Source organism: Lutjanus erythropterus, chromosome 24 (assembly GCF_056507025.1).
Source record: "Lutjanus erythropterus isolate fLutEry1 chromosome 24, fLutEry1.hap2, whole genome shotgun sequence".
Taxonomy (NCBI): domain Eukaryota; kingdom Metazoa; phylum Chordata; class Actinopteri; order Lutjaniformes; family Lutjanidae; genus Lutjanus; species Lutjanus erythropterus.
Window position 1 is genome coordinate 15,574,739 of NC_139340.1, and position 27,255 is coordinate 15,601,993.

At 41.7% G+C, this 27,255-nt stretch overlaps 1 protein-coding gene across 13 annotated transcripts in view; it reads right to left on the minus strand.

Annotated features, from left to right (window-relative positions):
- Positions 1-710: 710 nt before the first annotated feature.
- Positions 711-27,255, minus strand: part of LOC146304846 (muscleblind-like protein 2a) — a 71,199-nt gene continuing 44,654 nt past the window's right edge. For 3 of the 13 annotated variants that reach the window (XM_084714011.1, XM_084714009.1, XM_084714010.1), the window contains exons 3-9: positions 25,605-25,769; positions 23,869-24,072; positions 21,101-21,361; positions 16,041-16,094; positions 15,501-15,651; positions 11,543-11,578; positions 711-4,725 (exon numbers count right to left, since the gene is read on the minus strand). In XM_084714011.1, the coding sequence (XP_084570137.1) occupies positions 4,601-4,725; positions 11,543-11,578; positions 15,501-15,651; positions 16,041-16,094; positions 21,101-21,361; positions 23,869-24,072; positions 25,605-25,769 (996 nt within the window). In that variant the 3' untranslated portion in view covers positions 711-4,600. Of the gene's footprint in view, positions 4,726-9,533; positions 9,629-11,531; positions 11,579-15,500; positions 15,652-16,040; positions 16,095-21,100; positions 21,362-23,868; positions 24,073-25,604; positions 25,770-27,255 lie in introns of those variants that run through there. The other 10 variants (XM_084714016.1, XM_084714012.1, XM_084714017.1 and 7 more) reach the window with 10 other exon arrangements.

Below are 27,255 nucleotides of genomic sequence, written 5' to 3' on the forward strand. Positions count from 1 at the left end.
TCTTCTTCTGTGGTGTCTGCTGTGTTGCACCGCCGTGTTTCTGCAGGGGCCAAGAACAGATAATCCAAACTCTGGCTCTAGAAATGACCTTTCCTGTGTTTTTCTCAACGTGTTGCAGCCGCTGTAATTTCTCACAGATGTTTGGAAGGGGAGGGTGAAGCGAGCGCTATTCAGTTAGTTGGAATGTGCAACGTCACTGCTGTATGTGCTTATATGGTTTGAATGAGTAAAGCATTTCAGGTACAAGTAGACAAGCTAGCATGGCTACCAAAAATTAGCCTCTACTAGCCATCAAGAGTTTATTTGCTGTCAGCATGTGACACGACCCTGCCTTTTCTCACATCAGAGTTAGTTTGCATACAAGCTGTACTAAAACCACTAAAAAAGAGTGGTATTAATGACCTCTCATAGATCTTTTTCAAAAAATGCTTCACTGCAGTAACAGGAAATGGCAGAGAAAACAACAAATGAAAGAGTTTGCTTGTCTCAGTCCAGGACCTGATCGTTATGTTTATCTCTTCATCTGTGGCAAGAACTTAATTCTGGAAAGCTCAGACATACTTTAACGACACAAGTCTCTGTGTGTTTGTAGAGTCTTATTAATTATTGTTTATTTTCATGGCAGTGGTTCCCAAAGTGGACTTCAGGGACCAACGGGGGTCTTTTATGACTCAAATGACATAAATAAGGGATCCAGGCAAAAAAAACAATTCATTTGATTTTCTTTATTTCTTTCTTTCAATAGATTTTACACTATCTTGCTGGAACCAAAGAAACATTTGACTATAGAAACATAAAATAGCACAAAATATATGCAAAAAGAATACATTTAAAAATGATTACATTGAAACTATAAATCCGATGAGGGTCTTCTTGTCAATTTATCTTTAGGTCTTGACTTTGTCGGTTTGGGGGTTCACTGCAACAACGATGGCACAGGCTGTCACACCTCAGAACCTGCAGGTCTCCGGTGTAGCGCCCTCTGCTGGCTAAAGCTGTGAATGACGAGCTCCGGACAGTTCCATTGTAAGGCAATGGGACAAAAAAAAAAAAAAAAGATCTCACTACAGGTTTGGGAGACCAGAGGTAAAGACCAATGACTGTTCGCTCTGCTGCAGTCGCCCCCTTTTGGCCTTGTGATGCGCACATTAAAACCTTAAAAAAATGACTTTAGATATAAAGATACATTTGAAATTAGGGGCTTGAGAATGAGAGACCCGTCCAAGTCTCCCGAATAAACTTCCATAAGAGCTCTTAAAAACATAAAACCTTAAGCACGATGGACTCAAGATAAGGCAAAGTGTTTGGATAAGCTGAGTCTGCTCAGTTGACCAACTGCTCAGAAAGTGCTTACATTTTTCTTTTTACCATCAGTCAATCATTGCCAACACATTTCAAAATAAAAAAACATTACATCTCAAGAGGATTCCATACACAAGGGCATTGTGGGTCACCAAATGAGGACATTTTTTTGTGTACAGACTTTTTTTTTTTCACTAGAAACATTCAGTACGTTATCATTTAGTAAGAAAAAGATTTTTTTTTTCTCATGCAACATGTTGAATTAAAGTTATTTACCGGTAGTTATCTGCTTTTTGATTGATAAACAGATTTTCTGCACTAGCAGAGGGGGGGCGAAAATCTCTAAAAAACCCTTAAAGGAAAAAAAAAACAAAAGAAAACAGATCACATCTTTAAACAATATGAAAAGTGCAATCCTTAACTCTAGTGATACATACGCCTCGAATAAGATGCCTCAGTGTGGAACCTAAAGGTCCTTTGTCAGGGGAAGAGTTGTACATCTGAACTTATTAATTTATAGATTATTTCATTCATATATATATATATATATATTTATATATAATCTATGTAACATTGATGACTTTAAATCTATTTAAGTGTTACAGTCACAGCACTATAGAGGCTGTTATTTGCTAATGAAAATATTAGGTCATTGTCATAATCTCAGTGAAGAATAAGAAATGTTCATATCTTCTTTACAATCTACCTTGTGTACAGTGTTCTAGCAAAAAAGAAACAAAAAATCAACTTAACAATGTCATTTACAAAAATACCGAACTTTAGTAATTGCAACATTTGGTTGCCACAGCAACAACTTAATATTGTTATGAAATACTATTATACTAGAGTGAAAAGTACATCTTTTTTGAAATTTTCTTCTCTTTTTTTGGTAAAATGTCATCTATACAATAAACATTTTTTTTTCCAACAACACAAGCAACTCTATGACTATGCTCATTACTGCAACACCGTGATCGTTTTTTTTTTTTAAATCGATGAGAAGGCAAGAGAGATCCAGTAGCTTTCTAATCTGTGGGTTTCACTTTGTTTTTGTTTTTTTTTAAAAACCCCCACCCCCTCAGACGTGTGCGACTTCTCATACGCTGACCTGACAGGTTAGACCTTGAAATGACCAACCGTGCAGAATGTAGCACAGCTCAATAAATTACATTCATTTCAAAATAGAATAGTTAACAACATCGTTTCTGACTAAAATTTTTTTTTTGACCAAGAGTAACATAAGATAAATTACAACAAAATAGAACTTTTTACCACCTTCCACAAATATTAACAAACAAATCATAATGCAGGTGAAGACAATCGAGAGTGAGAGAAACCAAAACATTGTTCTGAAGGTATGATTGTGGATTGTCAATGTTAATCAAGCACCATGAAATTACATCAGAATTTTTGAAAAAAAATGGAGAAGATTTAGTATAATGAGTTAAAACACGCAAAATAAAAAATAAAAAGAGGGTTTGTCTTAAAAGAATAAAATAATTTATGATCTTGGCTGAACGACAAATGATTGTTCTGGGTAGAAGTGGAAATGGCGGTGGAGGGTTTCGGGGGTTCAAACATACCTTGATAATAGACACAAACACAAATCTTTAAATAACTTTGAATACATTTCTAGATCCGTGAATATAAACTTCTCAAAATAAGAGACACTTTACATACATTACACAGTTTACAATACAGTTTTTTTCTCACTCACGTTCCTCATGTAAACTACTTAAACCATGGTAAGAAACGATGGTACACCATGAAAGTCACCAAACATTCTACAAAGCTATTTTTGATTTGTCGTTTCTTTAACTTCTTTTTGTTTCGATAAAGTCACTTGTGATGTTCAGGAGCGGCTGCGGAGAAAACTCTTGTCCCGTGAACCGCAAAAAAATAATAATAATAATAAAAGTGATGTCTTTCCCGGAAAAGGTCCATGTAGCTTCTGACAGCCAGTGTTTTTGTGACTTTTTAGTGATACACTCTTGGATGCGGTGTGTTGTTGTTGTTGTTGTTGTTGTTGATGAGCAATTTTTTAGGCACTTCTAACAGTTTTTTCTAAAATGGAACAGGATTATCGGTGATAGTAGGGTTGGACAGGACAACCGACGGTCACAGATAGCCCTCCAGTCGAAGTTCAAGTCATCTTTTTGCTTGACGATCGTCGTCAAATGCACCGTTTTTTTTTTTTAGTTTTGTTTTTTTTTTGTTTAGTCTTAGCACTTAATTCCCTCACCCACCCCCAGCGTACACCCTCTCTGATCAGGCCTGGTGTTGTCGTCACCCCCACCCCACCCCTCGCTTAGACCTCGCTTCGAGTCCCCCCAGTCTGCCGGCAGACCATCAGTCTCCAGATACGAACACACATGCACACACACACACACACAAGGCTTGGTATGTCTGGAACGAACCCTCAAGCTTTTTTTTTTTTTGCGAAGCCCTTGGCACAGACCCGAGCCTTTAGGCTTTTTCTCGGTAATGGCCACGACTATCTCTCTGTCAACACTGGGCGTTGACGTACATGCAAAAAATCCGTGCACAAGCTGTCCCGCCACTCCTCCTGAACAAAAAAAAAAAAAAAAAACAGCACCGAAATACATAAAGGGTGCGTCGTGAGCAGCTTTCACAATGGCAAAAGAGAAAAGGGTGTTAAAATCTTTTTTTTCTTTTCTTTTTTTTTTTTTTTTATCCGGCAGGTTGATTCCTCCTTCCGAGCTGCGACTTTGGCAAGATGTTTTCCGGAGATGAGACGTTGGCAGGGTGCGACGGGGAGGAGGACGAGCTTCATCATGGCATCTTAACAGCAATCTGGGGGCAGGTGGTGTGTGTGTTGGTGGGTGTGTCACATTAAGAAAACATGAGCCTGTCCGCCCCGAGGACATTCAACTTTTTTTCGCAAGGAGGAAAAGCAAAGACGGCGAAGAGTGCGTCGGCGTGGTTGTGCACGGGTTTTTCCTGTGACTCTTCCTGTTTTCCACTTCAACGTCGCGCACTATGTTTTAGTGCAAATCAAGCATCTCTTTTTGTTTACTAACCAAAGGGATGAACATTGTGCAGCGGTTTTTAGAATAAATATGAAAGAGAGAGGGGGATCCATGGTACTTTGGGAGAACAGTTGTTAAAATGACCTCTATAGTGTGTTTGCTATGTATGTAGTACTATACATAAGAATATTTTTGACTTTTTCATGTTAATAGTTTTTTTTCTAGCAATACATACAGTATATATCTTTTTTTTTTTGTGTGTTACACCGGCACTGCAGTTCTTACGGTTAAATTGAAGTGTTACACTCTTAGCATGCAGGTTGCTGGACCTCTATGGGAGAGGTAAGGTAGTATTTACACAGGGGCTGTTTTGGGTTTCCTAGTGCAGCTTCGTGACACTCCGTTCCCTTCCTGACGCTTACTTCAGGATGATCTGCGGGAGAGAAACAAACAAGAAAGAGGAAGGAGAGAAATTTAACCAACCTGCGAGAGAGAAATTTTATTTACTCACATGTATAAAGTACAAGATCGTCTTTGCATGGCTCAGTACACGTGACAGTGAATGCCAACTGATCTGGATTAATTAATACATATAAGAATATACACCATAAGTACACAAAGTTAATGCTTTTATTGTATTTGGTGTCTCCTTGAGATCTGGATCAAACACTATTTGCCTTTTTTCTGATCACTAAAGGCCTCAGTGTGCTTCAAACAAACCACCTGAACGATGATCTGCATTAAAAAAATGTCTGCAGAATCTGTCGGCCGAGATGCGATCTCTTGAATCCATCAATTATCGTCTTTATCTGCGTTCACGTGCAGATGTACGTTCAGAAAGATTAGCCTCCAACTCCATTCTCTCGTCTCAGGTTGCTGAGTGTAAACAATGACTGGCACGTGGAGGAGGAAGTCTCGGCCTGGATATCCGTTACTGGATATCCACTGGCTGTGCAGGAAGCCCTGAAAGTTTGGCTGTTGCCCCCAGAGGCCGGGCTCCTAGATTATCTTAATGACAACACAACATGTCCAATCATTTCTGTAACCTCCTGAAACAATTTAACAATAATACCCACTTCATGTAAGATCCGACCCACTCTCTGGCTAGCTGGAGGTAACTATAGCTAAATTTTCACCGCAGGACCTGGGTCTAAATTAATTAATTAAGGGTTTTGGGGTGGTACTGAATCATTTTAGTTGTGCAGATGAGTAAAAATTGTTGTTGCTTTCTTTACTTTTTAGACCGCGGTAGAAACACAAACGTTTCAGGCGTGCGCCCATTCAGACCTGTCCATCCGATCACTATTGTGCTTGTTTGGAACATGTCCTCTAAGCGGAACTAACAGGCGTCCAAGGTGTCCATTTATGAGTCCGTTTAGAAGTCAAATCGAGCCCAATGATTGGCAGGCTTTCCACACCACCTTTGAGAGTGGCCATTCAGGACAAGTGTAAACCATTTTGCCTTTTGACGCGGTTGGACACCACATTTGTACTTTTTTGAAGCATTCTGAGACATTTAGGCATCAGCTGGCTGGTGAGTACCACAACAATGGTGTCCCAGAACACTGAGACAATCACAGATAAACATTTGTCAGTGAATAGAACTGTTCTGTCTTGAGTTGCGGTTCTGCCACCTGCCTGGTGTTTCATGCAGATAAGAGCAAATTATTTGCAAATAGCATTTGGACCCAGGTCTGGTCACCTCTGCGGGTATTCTCTCTTCAGGAGATAAAGACTAATCCAACACACGACAAAGAGACAGAGAGAGAGAAAGAGAAGAGAAGAGAGAGATTGTCTATAGGGGGGGGGGGGACAGGTAGAAGAGCTGCTGGCTGCCATCGTGTGGTTGCCACTGGCAGCAAGCCAACACAGAACAAAGCTGCATGGTGCTTGTTAATAGACAAAAGACGGTCGGCAAAGGACAGAAGCCACTGGTCACATCACACATCACAGAAGGTCACCACAGGTGGAGAGCGTGTGATGTGCGCGGGCTGAGAGGAAAGCCCGCATCGCAGAGAGGTATGGAAATAAGAAAATATGTTATAGGGCGCCAGATGGGTGGGATCAGCCAGATAGGACGGTAAACACCACCCGTCTGGCACCTCTAGGGGGTAAAAACAAACACTGAGAGTTGTTTGCAGGTTGTGTTTGACTTAGCTTAGCGTGTTTCAGGCCAGAACAAGTCAGGAAGACGGCACAGTGGTTGGATAACTGTTTTTACAGATTGATATCAGATTATTATTCTAATTACAGAGTGGCCTGGTGTGTTAATTTGAATAAATGTGATAAGAATTATGACAGATTTCCTCCACAGGGAGGTGAGAGATTGAACCCTGGTCCTTTAGCCTAAGAGCTACTCAATATACCATCATTAAAATTCATAATTCCATCTAATTTCAACAGTTTATCTTCCTATCGGTTCAGAAGCCAGAGTGATCACATATTGCCTGTTGAGCGTGGGGTGTAATGCCGCATTCGGACAGTAGAGGGTGCTGCCGCTTCACAGTCTCCAGCAGGAGGAGTGACGTTACCATAGAGCCCAGCACTGTTAGCACATGGTTAATGTGAGCTGGAACATGGGGGTGATGTGATTGGTTGCTGCTCGTCATGTCACGGTGACAGTTCAGAGGGTCGAGAGTTGACCAGACTCTGAACCTCTCACCGTGTCTGCAGCGTCTCCTGCATCTGCACAGATGCAACAAATTATTCATATCATCATTTGATTCTCCACCTTGAGTTTTGTGTCGACTGTCTTAACCTGTAACAATTAAGGAGATGCTAACAGATGATGCTAACCAGCTTGCACAGTTTTGGACTGAGAGCAGCAAAAACAATGACGTCGTCAGCACGTGAGGGAAAAAAATAAAAATCATAATCTGGCTGTTTATCCTGAAAAAGCATTCGACGGGGCCGACTGTAGTAAACGAGGCGTGTACTGAATGCAGTACAGCTGGTGATTAGAAGTGTTAACTGTGTCCTAGCTGGAGGGATCTTTATGCAGGGCGGGTAGAGAGGGAGAGAGAGAGAGAGAGACAGAGGGGAGGACAGAAGGAGACAGACAGCGAAGGCTGACGTCAGTGTTTCTCCGGCTCCTTGTCCCACATGCATCTTTAAAGAGCAGCTCTGCTTCCTGCTGCTACTGCTGCTGCATGCCAATTACAGGAAGAGACGGTGACTCACGGGAAGTAGACACAGACTGCCGGCCTACGAGGGGCAATAAAGCACGGGGTGAAGGGGGCCGGACCCTTGATTGATGATGGAGGGGGAATCTCGGAGATATTGGTTATCTTTTTTTTTAATTCTAAAATGAAGAGAGCTTCCAGTCTTGTTGTTTTTTCATTCCACATGAGAGACAGAAGCTTTTTTAAAGGTGACTTCAACAATGACTATGATGTCGATATGATGCTGATGTTGAACCAACATGTCTGGTCACGATACACTTTACCCTATTGTGTATTTATGTGGCATTTTCTGCTGCTGTTTATTCCCTATTCCCTCCTATTGTACAGTGTTCTTACTTTATAACAATTGACATTTCCTAGGTTCCACCCCCTTTTCGCTGTGCTCCAATGACAGTTGAGCAAGCTTGTTACCTCAGTCGACTTTCTCCTTTCCTGTTTCCTGTACTTAGACACTGTCCTGTCCTGTGAAAACCATGAAACTCCAAAAAGTCAAAAAGGCAAAAAGGGGTGGGACTTAGGAAGGGTCAGTTGATCTCTGGGGACAAAAATAAAGTTAAAGTCAGTTTCCTTTAATTTAAAAAGTAATATTAAGTCGAAGTTAAGTTGAAATTGAAGTTAAATTTCAGTTGAATTAGTTTAATTTAAAACTGAACTTCATTTTTAACATTTTCAGTTGGTATTAATAAATTTTCTCTGTAAATTGAGGTACTAAGACCTCAATCCGGCCTCTTGATAATGTATAAACCAGAGAAAATTATCATTGTTATTATGGTTAAATAACCAACTAAACTAAGTTTATTAGTGTTTACAACTTTGTTGTTGAACACATTTTAAAAAGTTTTCACTCTGTCTAAGTGGAGACTTTAGGAGAGTCAAACTGAGTGAAAAAAAGTAATAAGTGACTGATCTAGGACTGCAGAACTGGTTTGTTTTTTCCTGTTCATTTGTATGTAATGTTTCCAGTAACTAATAAAGAGGAGAGAAAATGTATCACACATTTAAATTCCTAACATTTTAGGTCAGACAGGAAATGTAACATCCAGCCTCTTTGAACTTTTTTTTTTTTTTTTTATCTTTATTTGGACGCACACAAATAGAGTCTACTTGTGGGTCTTGAAGGTTCTCCTGAATCCAGACTAATTCTTCATGTTCTGTTGTGGATGATTTTATCTCCTTCTGAGAACGACATGATCGTTTGAACACTGTTCATCTGCGTGTCCTCACGGCACCCCTCCATACTGAACTACCAGTAAATGATTGCCAGCTGCGTGGAGGGCCGGAGCAGCCAGCATTGTGCTGAAATTTCCAGGTTTAAAATGGGGCGCACATGCGTCACACTCTGGCATTCAAAAACCTGGCCCTGCTTCCCTTCCCTGGCTCCCGCTGACACGCGGCAACAGGAGAGCCGCCGCCGATCAGAGGCCATTTTTAGACAGCTTCTGTGATCATTCTCCCTGCGTCTGTCTCAGCCTGTTTCCTCACATGATTTATTCTCTCTTTTTGTCCCGCGACCAGGGAAAGGTAAAAAGGTCGTAGAAACAGGGGGAAAAAGAAAAAAAAATCCAACATGGCTGCTGTCAGTGCTGCCTGTGTGTGTTTGCTTGGATGTGTGTGTTTGCAGAGCACACAAGCAGTACAAATGATGCCCCCTGCTGCAGATGGAGAGGCTTATTTGACAACAACAAGAAAAAGTGGAAAATAAAACTTAAAAACAGAACATGCAAAAACAAAACCAAGGAAGTAGTGCAACACAACACAACTACTACTTTGCAAATGTGGGAGCTCTGAAGAAGTGCTTGTCGGGAGCGCCTAATGGGGCGTTTTACAAGAAATACAATACAGCGCGCTGCCCCTGTGCTTTGAATTCTCGGGAAAATACCCACTCACAGGCTTTCATGCCAGCGTGAGCTCGCCCAGTTGCAGGCGGATGGATGGATGGATGGGGAGAGGCTGGGCGTGGGCTCGGGCTCAGCTGCAGGTTACCGCAGCTCACTATTAGAGGGCAGTACTTATTCAGAGCTCCAGGGACTGATGAAAGAAAGCTTTAAAAGGAGCAAACCTGATTGGCTGGTGCTGTTGCTGCGTAGGGGACACTTGTGGCAGGAGTTGTTGCTGCAGAGACAGTAGCAGGCGTAGCACTGTACATCATTGGGACTTTGTTTTGAGGGGTGGGAGAGGAAGGGGGAGGTGGGTGGGGGAAAGGGAAGAGGAATGGGGGTAAGGAAGGAGGGGGAAAGGAGGTGGTAGCAATGGACAGGTAGGTGGAGCATTATGGTAACCATGGCAACCGTTGTGATGTGTGTGTGTCGACGGTATCGTTTTGTTGTTGTTGTTGTTGTTGTTGTTGTTGTTGTTGTTGATGGTGGTGGTGGTGGAGGTGGTGGTGGTGGCGGATGTTACAGAGAGCCAGCAAGCCATCGTTAGGGTTACACCGGCAGATGGCATGCAACCATTCACAATGCAAAGCAAGGAGGACAGAAAGAAAGAAAGAAAGAAAGAGAAAGAAAGAAAGAAAGAAAAGAAGAGAGCATGGGAGAAAAAATAACAAACAAACAAAAAAAAAACAAGAGGAGAGAAGCTGATTACAATCACAAATAAGGAAATTTATATGGAAAATCAGTTTGCTGTTTTTCCCAGAGAAGCTGAGATTCACAAGACACCAATTACAATGAATCAATGACATATTTTGGCATCGGGGATGGGAATTTTATTTTTGTACTCCGTGTGGGCTGATAACAGCAGGAAGAGCGCCAAAACCACACAACTCTGATGGATTGTTGTAATATTATCTTAAAAAATCATTATTCCTTGTCATGATTTTTTTCCCAGTTAGTGTGCTAATGTAGGACTCGCTGGTGGAGTCATAGAAGCAACGTAACAGAGAATAAATCTGTCTGTCCGTCTCTAAGAATGAGGAGAGAAATGTGGAAATATAAAGAAAAATTAATAAGTAAGTAAATAAACACATAAACCCTAAATAGGTCTTTAAAGTTGTGTCTAAGATTTTTGTTAAAAACGTGATTTAATCAGGCATAAAAAGGTTCAGCTACACCCTGAGGACCCCCGTCTCACCTCCTGGTTTAATTTATTTTTTGGATAAAAATATATCAAGACTTTTTATTATACAGTTAATTAAATAACCTTGTATTTAATGCAACAAAAAAAACATTAAGCATTGCCAAAATGTTGCATATTACAGTACAATAACTTACAAAATTCAAAATTAAAATAAACTTTCCCAGCAAAATTGAAAAGTCAAAATCAAAACTCCCTTAAAATATGGTTTTGCCCTTATTCTCAAGAATGAGTGATACATAATTAAAGAATAATTACAAACATTTTCAGTTATTTGCTTATTTATTTCTGTATCTATTTAGTTTTAAAGATACATATTTATTTATTGCACATAAATCAGTCAATTTCTACACACATGATTTATTCTTTATTTATTCTCTTTATATTTCCAGTTAATTTACCTGTTTATTATCCTACATATTCCTCCTCATATTTCCACATTTAGTTTCTTATTCTTTCACACATTTATTCTTTTTTACGGCTCTCTTCTGACTCCATACCAGTTAGTCGACTGGGACTTGTTGTTATTCCCATCCCCTTTTAGCAGCTCCAGCTGCGTGGCTGAGATCATTTCTCTGGGAAACTGATTTAAATTTCCTGATCAACACAGCACAGCAAACAGACAGTCGCTATCCTACAGCATAAGAACAGATCAGTCTGCTACCATTTCAATCATCAAACAAAACGGTCATTAGCGAGAAAGTCAGTAGGGAAACAAGAACTGAAACTCTTCCAGGTGATTCAAAATGGACAAACTGTGGTTCAGATCGTATCTCGGCCTAAAGAAAAGGGCAGTTTGATGAAAATCAATCCAGCGTTTTTTTTAGAAAGTTTCATCAGCGCCACAGGAGGTGATGCGCTGAAGCGATGACCTTTTGCACCACCTGCAAGGGCTGCAGATTTTGCCCACTCCAGACCCCACCCCCACCCCTCCACTCTTACATATCAGTACAACAGTGTGTGTGAGAGAGCAAAGGGAAGGTCAGGACCTACCAAGACTGCTAGCAGGAGTCATGCACAAGACTGACCCTGTTGTGTTCATGCAGAGAAAGAGACAGAGAGAGGGGGGGGAGACAGAGAGGGAGGGAAAGAGAGAGGAGGAAATAAATGGGTTAATCGAGGGAGGAGAACAACAAGGTTAGACAAGACAAAAATAAAAAGCTTGAAGACTTCACTCAGCTCAGATGCTGTGATGCAGCTGTGAATGCATTTAACAGTAGCAAGCGGAGGAGTTCCCTCTGTCGGTTATGATATTAGTAAGAAAATACTGTTTAAATACAGCGCCAGCTACATCAAACATGAAGCAAACAGATATGAAAGTGTGGCCACGTTTAGCATGCTGCAAAGCCGCTTTAATGAGTTAACTGGTTGAATTCAATCATTTAAAACCGATCGATTTATCGTTATGTACTCCTGTACGGCTGAACGGAAAAACAGCGACACAGTGAAGAAACTAAACTTCAAACCAAAGTTTCAGTTAAAAGCTACAAAAGTACTGAGACGCCGTCTGCTCTCCACAGACACGAGAAGAGCCTCGCAACGCACGCTTGTTTGAGGGGGAGAAAGGGAAGCTGTCACGATTGGCTGCTGTCAATAAGACATCACTGCAGCCTGATTGGAGGTGAGTTAGACTCGCTTTGGACCGACTCAAGAGAAGGTCCATCTCGGGCGAGACTCGGGACAGCTCGGCGCCTCAAAAATGGTAATGGAAATGCAAATCTGCGTGACGCTGTTTGATTTAGCAGGAAGCAGAAAAGCTCCATTGGTTTTTTGACATTCTATAGACTCAATGATTCATGAATTAATTGTGAAAATAAACGGCAAATTAATAGGTTATGAAAATAATCCTTAGTTGTAGCCCTGTTGTGATTTTCCTTATCTGTATCTCAGGACAGACTGCAGAGCCCTCTGGGACAAATTTGTGATCACAGGCTATTTAAGAGTCGTTCATTTGCAAAAACAGATAAACAAACCAGTCTTAAAATGAATAAACCGACACCACTTTGATTGATATTCTCTTGAGTGCACAATAAGACAAACATGATTTATGAAAATAAAATCAGATGGAGATATCTTATCAAAACAACCCGGCACCTGTTTTGCCTGTTAGTCCTTAGAGTGCACCCCCAGACAAAAAAAAAAAAAAACATGATTTAGAAAAAGAAATAAAAACAGACATATCTGTTTTTGCAAAAGAAACCTTCACGAATAAAAGTGACTTGGCTCGACCGTGCCGGGTGTCTGAGATCTCGCGCATTCCAAGGTTCTACTTTCCCATAATTTTCTAGGTCCTCTGTGGCCACGACAGCCCTGCAATTAAAGGAATAGTTCAGATTTTTTGAAGGTGGGTTGGATGAGTTACTGATCTATTGTGAGTATATTTTCTACAGTAGATGGTAGTTGACCTGCCTGCTATATTTTGAATATTTTCGCTGCTTTACCTTGCTGTTGGAAAGCCTTTCCAGATGGGAAACAGCTGTTTGAGCCATATATTACTCTCTTTTCTCACCAAACAAACTCCATTTGCAAAATCAGTCATTTTACCTGGCAGAGGATGGGTGCTGTTGGTCTACTGCTGCCTCCATGTTTGTGTAATGTGTGACTGAACTAACCCTTTAATACACAGAAGTCACACAATAATGCAAACCGAGCAAGAAATCAAGGCAGTAATAGTCGAGCAACTCCTGTGTTCTGCGAGGTGAAATTACTGATTTTGTTAGTGGAGTTTGGTTGCTTTGGAGGGATGTTTCTACTGTAGGTAGAAAAAAATCTGAACTACACCTTTTAAAAGCTGGAGCTACTGTAGTAAATTTATATATATGCTAAAAGAAGAGAGGAAACTACTCAAAAAAAGAGAGAAGACTAAAACTAGACAGGTGACAGAGCCACACTGCAGCATCATGCAGTGTCAGTACAATGATGTGCACACGCTTCCATCCAGATGTGGATCAAATGAAGATGAGCGGGGTTTTACTGCATTAGAACAGATCATACAAGAGGAGAAACCCCACCCATCTGAAACACAGCAGATTTGCAAAGATGATTTAACCCTGGGCTACTTCCCACACACAGATACAGAGGAACGGGGGGGAGGGAGGGGCAGAGGGGAGCGGTGAGGGGCTGCCAGGCATCTCACACCGCGGGGACACGAAAAAAAAAAAAAACAGCAGGTAGAAAGAAGAGTGAGGGATGGCGGTCTCATCCTCATGACTCAGTGTGGCTACAGGCTAGCGCATTAGCTGCAGTTAACTCATTTAGCGGGCGACCCGAGGGGGCTTAAAGCGACTGTTAGTGTCTGTGAGAGGAGCAGACAGAGAGAGCACTGTTTGAGGGGGAGAAATAACTGAAGAGGAATAAGGGAGCAGAGTTGAATTAATTTGGGAAAACTGGCACAAAATTGCTTTTTTTTATATGTTTGTTTTCCAATATCGATGCCTGTCACGACTGTTTAAATACACGCTGAAAAAGCTGCTTTTGCTCCAAACTGTAAGTCATTATTTCCTTTAAAAAAGCTCAGAGTTTTCTTTATTTTTCACGCAGACTGAAGCTAAGTTGCAGAGCCTTTCTGCTGGAAACAACTGGGACTTGTTTTGCTCTATGCTCAGCTGTCAGAGTGACAGGTCTATCACATTCAAGTGGTATTATATCACATCTTTTATTGCTCTGATCTAAGCCTGCAGCGGCCTTCCACCTGGCAGCAATTATGTGTTTATACTGGTGGACACTAGATCAAAGTTTACAGTGAATAGTTGTAACTTTAGCTCTTGGGTTGGGTACCGAAAACCCAGAGCCAATGTGGCATCCGGACCGACTCTCAATGCAGATTTCTGCGCCTTATTTCTGATCCAGTTGAGGGCTGGATGCCATGTTTGGGCTAATAAATCTAGCAACTCACTTGCTCACTTGCTAAACTAACTGATTAACTGAGAAGTGTTCAATGCAAAAACTGCAGACAGTTATTTATCATATTAAAGTGAATATTTTTGGAGTTTTGGACTGACAAAACCCAAATTTAATTTGATTTAAAGATACATCTCAGACGGAGAAACTGCGATGAACATTTTTCACTATTTTCCTGATATTTTACAGACGTTGCAGCCCAAGATTAAACACGACAATCAGCTTTAGTCTTTGTTGTTGGATAATAAATAATATATAATTTGTTCAGGGGCAAGTGGAAAAAAACATTAATGTTGAATCCTGTTTATATATTTAAAGCTACTACAAGAAGCTTTCCTATGTTGTTCATTTTGGAGGCTCCTGCGGACAAAAGCTGGAGTGTTTCCTCCACCAAAACCACAAAATATAATGCCAAAAATAACATTATGCAGTAGAAATCTCTTTTTTATTAGCTAATGCACTGCTCACTGTGACTTTGCCTGGGAAAATATAAACACAGGTTTGATTTCACAGAGAATTTGACCCGGTGTAAGGAGTTTGGTATGACTAGAGAAATAGTCAGTCGTCTTGTGGATGGTCTCATTCACTTAAGTAGTCATATAGAGACATCCTTGTAGTAGCTTTAAAGTCAATATATTGTTTAATTTAAAGCACAAACTTGCCTTAGAATAAAAAGACTGTTGTAAATCGTTATTTTGTGCATGTTTGTTTTTTAAATATTGATTCAGACACCACTTTGGCACTGCTATCATTTTAAAATGATCATTTTAGCACCGGTATTAGAAAAAAAAAACAATGGACCCAATCCTCCTAATGTGTGTCACTTCCAAAAAGAAATAAAGGATTAAACAGACGTAACAGATCACAGGAGGTGCACGGGAAACTACCAAAGAGATGCATCTGTGATGGGGAGGAGGTTAGCTGAGCACATTCAGTGAGCGTTATCTGTGTCTGAGTGTGTGTGTGCGTGTGTGCGTGCTTGCATGCTCCGCATACCTATGAGTGCCCCGGTCTGCGTGTGCGTGTGCGCCGATCGATTGGGAGCTCTTACCTGTGGGAAAGAAAGCGGGCTGCTGGAGCTGTGCGTTGGCCAGCGCCTGCTGGTAGTGCAAAACACTGGGGTTGAACAGGGAGCTCGCTCCGTTGCTCTTCTCAAGTGCTGGTCTCTTTGGTAGGGGCTGGAGGACGCCGTGGGGGAACGCCTATCGCACACACACAACACAGTCGATTTGAACTGTAGACTCGCACAAATCAGTGATATTTGTAAATCTGTTATTAGTCTATGCACAGCACAACAAGGCAAAAATGGAAACTTGCTGTAACTATCACAAAGACAATGACAAACTACACCGTAGCAAGGCAATCAACAACACATTAAAGAAAGAAATTACTTTAACATTACATTTTGTCACTTAATAAATGTACAGTACAGTCTATAATTGCCACTGGTGATCATAAATGATAAATATTTTTACTTTAAAGTGTCTTACAGGGTTTCACAAAAAACAAAAGAGCCAACTTAAATTTTGTGAGTGGCTACAGTACAATTAAAGAAGCTACATGCAAAGCAAAAGGTGAAAGGTCAAAGTACCAGGTCTACAGTTGCCTCGAGGGGTCGCTTCATTGCTTTGGCAGTCGACTGAGTCTTTAATTAGCAGGCAGCGAGCACATGATGGCAGTGGGCCAATGGGATTCAAGCGTATTAACATACAGGTAACAGCAAGCAGAGGTGCGTCATGGGGGACAGCATTGCATTGTGGATAGGTGAGAAGGAAAAAAACAAAAACAAAAATAATCTGAATGCAAGTATACCACATACAAAACAATAGGCATGCACATAAACAAAAAATTGTTTTGTTTACTTTTAAAGAAACATTGCTACTGTTTTTTTTTTTTGAATTAGTACAAAAGCAACAAAAAAGCATCTACATTAACCTTTGGTTAAAAAAGCAAGATTCTATGATGTACTTCAACACTACTGGGAAAGCATTTAGTAGTAACGACTATTTCTGAACAAGTAAATCAACTTTTTTTTAAGTCTACGCAGGAAGAAAATGCAGTAAACACACCTGACTCAGGCTAGCTGACAGTTGATGTGAGATCTGAACACAGGTATTACTACAGTCCTACACACACAGTAATTACAGTGCTCCTGTTTGATGATGTGAGGTGGTTTTGGGCCTGAAAATGTCTAAAACACCCACAACAGACGGGGATGCGAGTGGTAAAAAGCCCCTCGAATGTCTGAACTCTGCCCTCACAGCTGGCAGCGAGTTTTAAACTGCAGATAAACAGTGGTGAGAGGCCGCTGGAGTGCTGTCAACTGTGCGGCAGCGACAAAAAGTAGCCCTAACGAAAAAGCAGTTTAACAGTCACATCCTTTTCTGCAGTGGTGGTGTCGATTCAGGCCTGAGATGAGTGACAAATCTTCAAACTCGTGTGGCTTGTTAGTGTGATCGAGGTGACGCAATGTGAGGCAACGTTATATCAATCACAGAATGTGGAGCTCTGTTTATTCTTACATTCCTCCTACTGTAAGTCTAGAAGCAATTTAAGTGTTTACAAATCCAAAATTAGTATGAAGGTAATAAGAAATTGTTTGATTTGTTGTCGCTGCTGAGAGGAGACAAAAAGATGACATGGATGTGATGAGGGGTCCATGCACAAGCCTCTTGCTTCATGTATGTGGATTTTCTAACGGCGTGTATCCCGTTAAAGAGCGACAATGCATCGCTGGTGCACTGTGGTGTTAACAGACTGGTTAGTTCAGATGGAAGATGGTCTAATAAAAGTGACACGGAAAAAGCAAAAAAGGTGACTGCATTCGACTTGCGATGAGGAAGAAGATCACAGCATGGCAAGCAACACGTAACGTGGCACAGTAAAAACAACATAATAGGATCTTCTTACTGGAACTGTATCAGTTAATGTGTAACCTTATCTGCAGCACACTTTATCCTATTTGCTTTAGATTAGAAAAAAAAGTGAATTATGGATAATGATATTACCTATTTGCAGCAGTGCAGCGATACAGGTTTTATGGGTCAATAAAAGTGCATCGGCTTAAGCTGAGGGCTAACAGAAAATTGGATCAAAGGTGCTGACTAAACAAGTCATTGTCCTAGGGTTAACCCCGCTCACCTCTGAGCACAGTTTGTAACTGCTGGTGGTAAATTGGGAATTGGGTCATAAAGTTGATAAACTGGGGCATTTAAGGAAGACAGGAGGAGTATGAAGCATTGTAAAGAGAACGCACAAGATAAAGTACAAACCCCAAATACAAAAAAGTTGCTATGCTGTGTAAAATTTAAACAAAAACAGAACGCAGTGATTTGCAAATATTTTTCAGCCTACATTCAATTGAATACAGTGCAAAGACAGACATTTAATGTTCAAACTGATTAACTTTATTGTTTTTTGTAAATATACACTCATTCTGAATGTGATGCCTGCAACATTTTCCAAAAAAGTTGTGACAGGAGCGTTTACCACTGTGATACATCAGCTTTTCATTTGAACTTCTGAAAGTGAAATTCTTTCACATTCTGCTTGATGTACGACTTCAGGTGCTCAACAGTCTGGGGTCTCTTGTTGTATTTTGTGCTTCATAATGCACCACACATTTTCAACAGGAGACAGGTCTGGACTGCAGGCAGGTCAGTCTAGTACCTGGACTCTTTTATTTCGAAGCGACGCTGTTGAAACACGTCCAGAATGTGTCTTGGCATCTTGCTGAAATTAGCAGCAAGAAGACATTGTCTAGATGGCAGCATGTCTTGCTCCAAATCCTGCTGGCTTTTGAACTTTGCACTGGTAACAATCTGGATGGTCCTTTTCCTCTTTGGCCCAGAGGACACGACGTCCATGATTTCCAAAAAGCATCGGTCCATCTCAGATGAGCTCAGGCTCAGAGAAGTCTGCAGCACTGCTGGTTGATATATATCTTTCTCTTAACTTGCATTTGTAGATGCAGTGATGAACCGTGCTTAGCAACAGAGGTTTTCCTGAGCCCATGTAGTATTATACTTCATATAATCATGTCAGATTTTTAAGGTAGTGCCGCCTGAGGGACTGAAGGTCACGGACAGTCAATGCTGGTTTTCAGCCTTGCCTCAGACGTGCAGAGATTGCTCTGATTCTCTGAATCTTTTAATGATATTATGGATTTTAGATGGTGAAATCCCTAAATTCCTTGCAGTTGTGGGTTGAGACACGTTGTTCTTTTTTGCAAAGTGGTGAACCTGAACCCATACCTGCTTATGAACGACTGAGCCCTTCGTTGACGCCCTTTTTATATCCAATCATGAGATTATCTGTTACGTATTGCAGGCAACACATTCAGAATGAGTAAATATTTGCAAAAAACAGTAGAATTTATCAGTTTGAACATTAAATATCTTGTCTTTGTTCTGTATTCAATTGAATACAAGTCAAAAATGATTTACAAATCATTGCATTCAGTTTTTATTTACATTTTACACAGCGTCCAAAGTTTATTGGGATTGGGGTTTGTAAATCTTCTCATCTGACAACGCATAGTTAAACTAAGGTACTTGAAGATCAGAAAACAGCGCTGACAGGTCAACATCAGGTGAAAGGTCTCAGGCTCTCTTTTATTTATGCATGTTTCAATCCTGTTTTCATGCAGCTGCTATGATGTGCACAAACCAAACTAACCTGCAGTCACAGTTGCCTTATCATCCACACTGTGGACTTATGGAGGGAGGACAAGGAGAGCAAGCAGCAAAATGGAGCCAGCCAATGAGAGAGGTATGTGCAACGCGTAAAGCATGCCCATGCCATGGAGGGAAAAAAAGTCAGTCAGCACACTGGCGCAGTACAGTACAAGGTGTGCGAGTGCAGCAGCCAAGAGGACCATTCAAAAGAAGCCTGGAGGGGAGGGTGGGGCACAGCCAAGAAGACACACTGCCAAACCTTTCTGTCTGCCTGCATTTTCATCTGCCTGCCTGTCTGTCTGTCTGTCTGTCTGTCTGTCTGTCTGTCTGTCTCTTCCTCAGCCTGTTGGGGGACTTTTCCAACTAAAGACAGAGGTGGGTAAACCCCCACCCAACCCGTGTGGCTACATCCTCATCCATCCCTGATTCAATTTGCACTGATCTGCAGAGAGCCGCACTTATCATTGAGAGCAGGGGGGGAGGTGGGATGGGGAGGAGGGAGGTGGGGGGGGGGGGGGGGGGGGGGGGTTGGGAGGGGTGGGGGGGTGAGCCAGCACATTGTCTCTGTATGAACCAAGGGCATTGGAAAATAAAAGCAGACTGCGGTGAGATAATAACAGATTGTTCTTGCGGCATTATACTGATGCGTTTAGGTCTCACTAAACCCTGTTTATTGTATACAATGGCCTCACTTTGGGATGACTATTGTTAGTGAATTGCACACTGGAGTCCACTAGAAAAAACCAGCAGAGGTGGGGATGTTTTTATACAGTAATAAAGCAGCGCTCCACATTTTATGTTACTGTGGGTGTTCTCATCAACAGCATGTGTTTATTTGTAATCATGTCACGTGTATTTAGTGAGCCTGGCTGTGATTGCGTGTATTTTAATCGGTACAAAGTTGCTCAAAAGATATCACCAAAAAACAACTTAAAGTGACTCCAGAACACAGGAAGTGTTATTAACTAGGGATGCAACAAGTTTAAGTCTGTCTATCCATCTATCTGTCTGGTTTAAACTCAGCACAAAAGGATTATTTATTTTATTTCTTTATTTTAAATTACAGTAAAAGGAAAATCAAATTTTATACAAATGAAAAAATGCTGCAGGTTTCAACAAGTTAAATTTCTAACTTTCTAAGACTTTTCAAAACCATTATGAATGCAAATTTAAGACGGTTTGCATTAGTGGTTACTGATTCAATGTTGTTTTTGTTTTATAGTTGTTACAACAAGATGAACACATTTAAAAGACTGAGACTTAAACTTTAACTTTAAGAGACTGAGGTTAATGCAACTTTATTAAAGTAACATTAACTTCATAATTCAATCAATTTCTAAGACCTGTAAGTTGTATCTCAGATGTTTTACGGCCTAAAAATTCTGATTATTGGATTATTATTTAGGCTTTCTAAGAATTTGTAAAGAATTCCAGAAACTTTCTTTCTTCTTTGCCCTTTACATATTGTGATAAATATTATACTGTGAACTTTTTATTGTGGTATTATCGTACCTTGAGTGTTTTGGTGTTGTTACATCCCTAGTGCTTTGTATAAAGTCAGGTAGCAGCATGGAGACACGGCAGCTTTGTACCAGAACTCCTGTGCTAATATGAATGTTATTTAGTGTGAATAATACTGTATATATCATGTTTACTCACTCTTCCACAACCATAAAACCTCCAATAATACAAACTGTAAGCTGTTTATTTGTCAACCTATAAAATCCTCTCTGAATATTTCAATACAAAGGTTTAGCTCTTATTGTAAAGTTCAATGTAAACTGTATATAGTTGCTATAAAATAGCCTTGTTGTCCCATTCAGACCCTGTAAACTATTGGTCTGTAAGTACTCTAAGCAATCAGAAACCTTGTGAGAATTATGTGGTTGTTACAAAGACAAGTATGAGTGTGTGTCTCCTGTTCTACTACAGTGTAGGCATGAGGTACAGTAGGTAGGAAGTGCTGTGCTCTCACCATGGCTGCAGCTGTGGCGGCGGCTTGCGCGGCCACAGCTGTCTGGTTGGCCTGGTGTTGGGCGGCCTTTATCTTGGCCTGCAGGTGGGCCGGGGGGTGGAAGTACTTGCACTTCTCGCGGGAGCAGCGGCTCTTGATGTAGTCCATGCAGACGGTGACCGTGTTGTCGCTGGTGTCGATCATGGGGCTGTCGCTCGGGTGGGCGAAGCGGCAGTCGGTCTCCCCGCGGGCGCAGTTGCCCCGCTGGAACTCGCGGCACACCTGGGAACAGGAGAGTGAGGCGCACGGGCAAACACACACACAAACAGATGCGCAAGTAGGCGCACACGGATGTGGACAGACACACAGATGTATGCATGCAAAAAGAGAAAACAAAGAAGTACACACAGAGACAAACAAACTGTGAATATTTGATGTTTTAACACATCAGAAAACAATATTAGTCACTGTATTCACCGTTACTCTATCCAGTTTTAATTATTTCATTAAGTTGTGATGACAATTTCTAACTAATAGAGGAGATTTCCACACACTTAGTTCTGTGCAGCGTTTTACTTCTGTGGTGTCTGACTGTTTTGACAATGAGAATCGTGATGCATATTTAAACACTGGTGAACCAACAAGCCTTAAGGCCTTTTCAAACCAACTCTGATACACAAAAATAAACACGCTCAACTACAAGACGTCTTGCAAACTAAAACACACGTAACTAAAACTTTTAGTGGGTTCAGAAATAAAAGATAACATGAGGCAGAAAATTAAAGACAATTTTTGTCATACAACCTAAGTTTTTTCCGTGTATGTATGTATTTCAGCTGGTGAGTGAAGCAAATTTAACTTGCATTTGGCTGGTGCTAATTTTGTGCCTTGCTTGCTACAACCTCTAAACATTTAGACCTATTTATCTGCATCTTTTCCATACGGGAATCTCCTGCAGGAACTTGTATGATTCTGCTCCAACCTTTCTTTACAGTGGAGATTAAAGATGGCGAAGAAGCCTCCAAAATGCATATATCAGGAGAAAAACAAACTATATGATATTAAAAGCAGGTGGAAGCAGGAAATTAAAACCAATACAATATGAAGGCTGTGCAGTTCTTAGTTTAATCCACAGCAGAGGAGGTGGAGCGTTCAAAGGTTTTACTTCATTCTGCTGCACCAGACTTGCACCACTTTGTTTTTTTTTTTTTAAATACAGACAATAAATTAGTTTGGGAGTCGGTGTGAAGAGGCCTTAACACCATCTAACGAAACCGCGATGTGTGTCGAACCCAAAATGATTGTGAAATCGGTGAACCAGTCAGTGTTGAGAGGCGTCGGCATAATCACAGGGGGATCTGCGTTTGACTTGCACTCTGGGACACACAGTGCACACACACACACACACAAACACATGCGCGCGCACGCACGGAGGACGTTAGCACAAATTCACATGCAACATTAAAACACACATAATCATGTGCAAAAACACTGGTGCGCGCACACACGCTGGCTTTGTGTGGGTGTATATACAGTACGTGTCTCAGAGGGATACTGTTTCATTAGAGCCAACTTCATTCAGTTGCTAAGTGATAGCACTCCCGGAGAAAAACACATACAGGCACACACCTACGCATCACCTCCAGGTCTGAGAGAGATTATTGTTTATCTTCATAAATGTAGTGGAGGAAAAAAAAAAAAAAAAGCTCCCCTTTTTGCACCGTTTCACAATCAGCAATCAGTTATTCTCATTCAGAGCTGTTTGCCAGGGGGCAGATGGAGTCCCAGTCTAACTGCGGCTGTCTAGCAAGTACCAGTTTATGTTGAGCAAATTCCAATTTTAAAATCACTGTAATCGCACGCTATCTTTTTTTTTCCTTTTCGAATCATGTTTCAGATACGAGCCTTAATTGTTTCTGTAAGGGGTAACACAATCAGATGTTCCTTAACTAGCGCTCAAGGATACTGCAGAGGCGAAGGACTATCAAGTGAGGAGCCTGATAGTGTTGTTATGACTCGATGTTGCTTTTGTCTTTCAGTCTTTAGTTCAAATTAGCCAAACACTACAGCTGCCCAGTGGTAAAAACAGAGGAGGCGCTTATTTAGGCTTCAAAATACGTCATTAATTACTTATCACTTATTTAATTATGAATCAGATTGCTTAAAACTTCCTTATCCTTTCAAGTCCCTGTCCGAGGCAATTTATTCAACAAGTTGTTGCCTTCAAAAAGTTAATTCAGAGGTTTTAAGGCTGCTAAGATTTCCCATGTGGCTGTGTTTTATTCGCTGGTATGTCAACTCCTGTGGAAACTAGAAGAGATCAGTCGGTGCAGATCTCCACTGGGCAACAGGTGGTGAAGCACCTGCTGCAATGCCCCCACAACTGCCTGCCAGATGCAGCCAGCTGAGACGTTTTTAGCAAAGTGTTTTTGTACAGCATAGTCTCAGTGTTCTTAAAGATGCATAGACTAGTGTCATGTGACTTAAAGCCCCATACTGGCTGGTTAAGAGGCGGAAACAACCACGGAGGAAGTTAGTATTTTATCTTTTACACATGTATTACTGCTGATTGGATCAAACCCATAATACCCAGAGGTCTTCCTGTAACTGCTCTGGAGCTATAAATGATGCTCATTAGCACCGCAAATCTACTGCATCTCTGTCACACCCATAATCACAGTAAGATGTTACAATAATTATACTTCATCACCTAAAAGAGAACATTAGTTATGATTAGCTGTCACGCTCGTGCAGCCTGAGAGAGGGAGGACTGTGATTGGGTGGGTCACCTCCAGCTTGTCGGTACGCAGCAGCTTCTGGTTGGAGGAGGAGCCGGCGGTCACGGAGACGGGCGGGCTGCCGGGGACGATGACGGGCGTGCTGGGCAGGATGTCTGTGGGCACCAGACCCATGCTGTGGGACATGGGAGTCAGGTAGGGTGTGTAGCTCAGGCCTGCGCTGGAGCCCAGGCCCTGGCTGACCGGAAACGTCTGCTGTGGATGGAGAGAAAAGACAGTTCAGCGACACTTACGACGTCTGTTTTTCTTCAGTTCTTTTAGCTGTTTTTCACATTCTTCATTAAGACAGGGATGAAAGAAATCGCTGAATGGCAAATACGTGAAATGATGGATGCGGGGAGGGACAGAAGGAAGTGGAGGGTGAAAGGCAGAATGAGGGTATAGAGATGGAAAAGTTAAAGGAAAGAGACACAGGAGACAAATAAACGGAGGGCGCAGCTGTGCAGAGTGGTGAGAAAGATGAGAGAGGTGAGGGGGAGGGAGGGTGTGACAGGTAGGGAGAGAGAGAGAGAGAGCAGGGGAACAGAGAGGAATAGGTTTGAGAGAAACAGGAGAAGAAGAGGGCTTTTTTTTTAACCTCTATGTACCCCGAGAAGATTTGCTGAGCTAGCATGTTCTTTTTCAGCTACACCCAGCCTTACGTCGATGCAGTTAAACGCGTTCACACCTGGCAGCTGCCCAGCGCAACCGCAGACTGCCGAGCGACTTCCAGAGAGTAGCTGGGGAGGTTTGCGCTTTGCTCAAGGGCAAAACTAATGTGAGAACAAAGTCATGATCTTTCTTGCCTGAGATGTAACAGGGTAATCTGAGAGGAGAGATTAAGTATCTAAGGCTTTGTTCAGACTGCCAACTCAAATCAGTTACTTTGGCATATGCAGATTGTATCCAGATCCAGAGTCTGGGCAGCAAAAAAGATAGGATCCACCCATTAACATTAAAACAGGCACTAGTCTCAGTCCAGCTACCCTGGATTCTCAAATTGGATTTCAAAATGTCTTTTGTATCACTCTCAACATGACACACATCGACAACATCAGAAGACAGAGTGATGGAAGTGCATCAGAGCGGCTGAGCGGGAGTCGTGCTGCTGCTAGCAGAGCAGTATGGTGGACACGCTTCCACGCTGGCCTGCTGGAAGCTCTGTGCAACATATGCTTAAAGGCATTTCAATACAAATTCAAGATTTTCATTTTACTGCAAATGCATGTCGGTTCCAAAAGTCAGTAATCAGATTCCTTGAAGACTAATATTCTATTTAGGCCCTGAAAAAACATGTCGGTCGACGTGTAGTCATTACTGACGCCTACATTGTTACCACATGCAGATGGACTGGTGATGTCTGGTAACATAAATCCGATGTGATCGCTTGCAAATTACAGTGCAGCCTGTCTTCGAGATCTGATTTGAAAAACAGATCTTTCCGTTGAAAGCCTAAGACAGGCTGTGTCAATGTCCCGTAATAGAAATCTCATATTTTCTCAGTGAATCATGCCCTACTTGACACTTCAGGCTTGAGCCAATTGACACTAAAAGAAATTTATATGGGCATGGGCATGAAACAGTCAGTCAAAATAACGTCAGCAACATTTCGCAACAGCTATCTAAACCAGTGAACCAGTTAAATGAAAACTTTTTACAGTGTAGCACAACAACAGTTCAGGGCTATTTTCACGGTGAGTCACACTGCATTGCCAGGCAAGTCCCACAGCGGCGAGGCCAGCACTAACCACTGGTTGCATGGTGGTGCCGGGCATCATGAACTGCATCTGTTGAGCAAACATGGCGGCCGCTGTCTTCTGTTGGATCAGGTTATTCCGCCCGTTGATCTCCAGCTGGGTCTTCAGGTGAGCGGGCGGGTGGAGGTATTTGCAGTTCTCTCGCGTGCAACGGCCCTGAGCGAGAAAACAAAGTTGACGGAGGAGAGACAGAGAAGGAGAGAGACAAAGAGACAAAACAAGGTCATTAACAGTCTTGTCTGAAAACATCAAGTCTCTGATCAACAGAATGGAGTGAGGAGCAGCTTTCTTTTGATAATAAACCTGGCGATGAACAGGCTGTGTGCCTGCCTGAGGACATGATGGCACATATGTGGCTGAGCATTTGACTCCAAAACATCAAGTGCTTGGAGGAAGCATCCATATTCATACTCAGGGAGTGTGTGCCTCACAAATTATCAGAGCTAAGCATTGAGGAATGTTTGTGAGCATCCAGAGCGGGAAGCAGGTAGCTCTCAGCCATGAGCACAAACATTGTTGTGAAATAAAAGTTTCTGACGTGCTTGTAGCCTGACTGATATTATCGGCCTGTCAATCGACATATGCTGTCCAATACGAAAACTGTTTTTTCAACAGAACATATTGCAGATTAGCTCTGTAGGCAGCATTGTGTGTATGTTCAAATTAAAGATATGAGCGAAAGTTTACTGTTTCAGTGCTCTGATATAATTTTGGACAATAAAGTTTATTGTTAATTTGTAAAATATCCAGCCGCCATTACATAACTTACCAATTAAAACTGTTTTAATTGATTAATCATGAATATAATCATTCTGTATATTATAGTCTATACAAAGAATACCAGCAATATATCAATATCAGTATTTTTTTTACTCTTTTTAATTTTTTTGCCCCGTTTCTTATCTGCATCAGCCCCAAAAATCCAGTATCAGTCGGGCTCTACTTGCTAGCTTGCGTAACTTGCACTCTGGACACACAGACAATGGTTCTGATCTTAACCATCTAGCCTTCACGACTAAATCTCTGTAGCTCTTTGATGGACAGGTCATCCACTATTCTCTGTGGAAATGCAAATGCAGTGCTGGCAGGGTCAGGCTCACTGAGACCCCGGTGGATGAAGGCAATTACACTGTCAACCGAGAGGCCAATGGCAAACACAATAATCCAATATGGATCCTCATTGCGGTGCTTATTGCGAGGAGAGTGGGTGGAAGACAGGAGAGAGGTCAGGAGGGAGCAACATAGTGAAAGGTGGAATACAGCAGTGGGAAAAGAGAGTGGAGCTGAGGGGAAGACGGAAAGTAAAGGTGGAAAAGACGTGGGCAGAGTGGAGTGATACGAATTAGTAAAGAGGGGGACGGGGAGATAAGGGAAAGGCCGAGAAGAGTGAAGGAGAGGACGTGACATGAAACTCAGGGCAAGTGAAGCTAAATTAGAATCAAGTCTGGCATGAGGAGGTCCAAACACCTCTCAACGCTGTGACAAGAAGGAGTCACAACACAGTGGCCTGATTAGCGACGTAGCCGTACAGTCATTTCTCTAATTTCCTCTCATAAGAAAGTGTGACAGCTCTGCCACACGGTGATGAATTAGTTTAGCTTCTCGAGCGCTGTGCTCAAACACCAATTTAAGCCCTGAATCA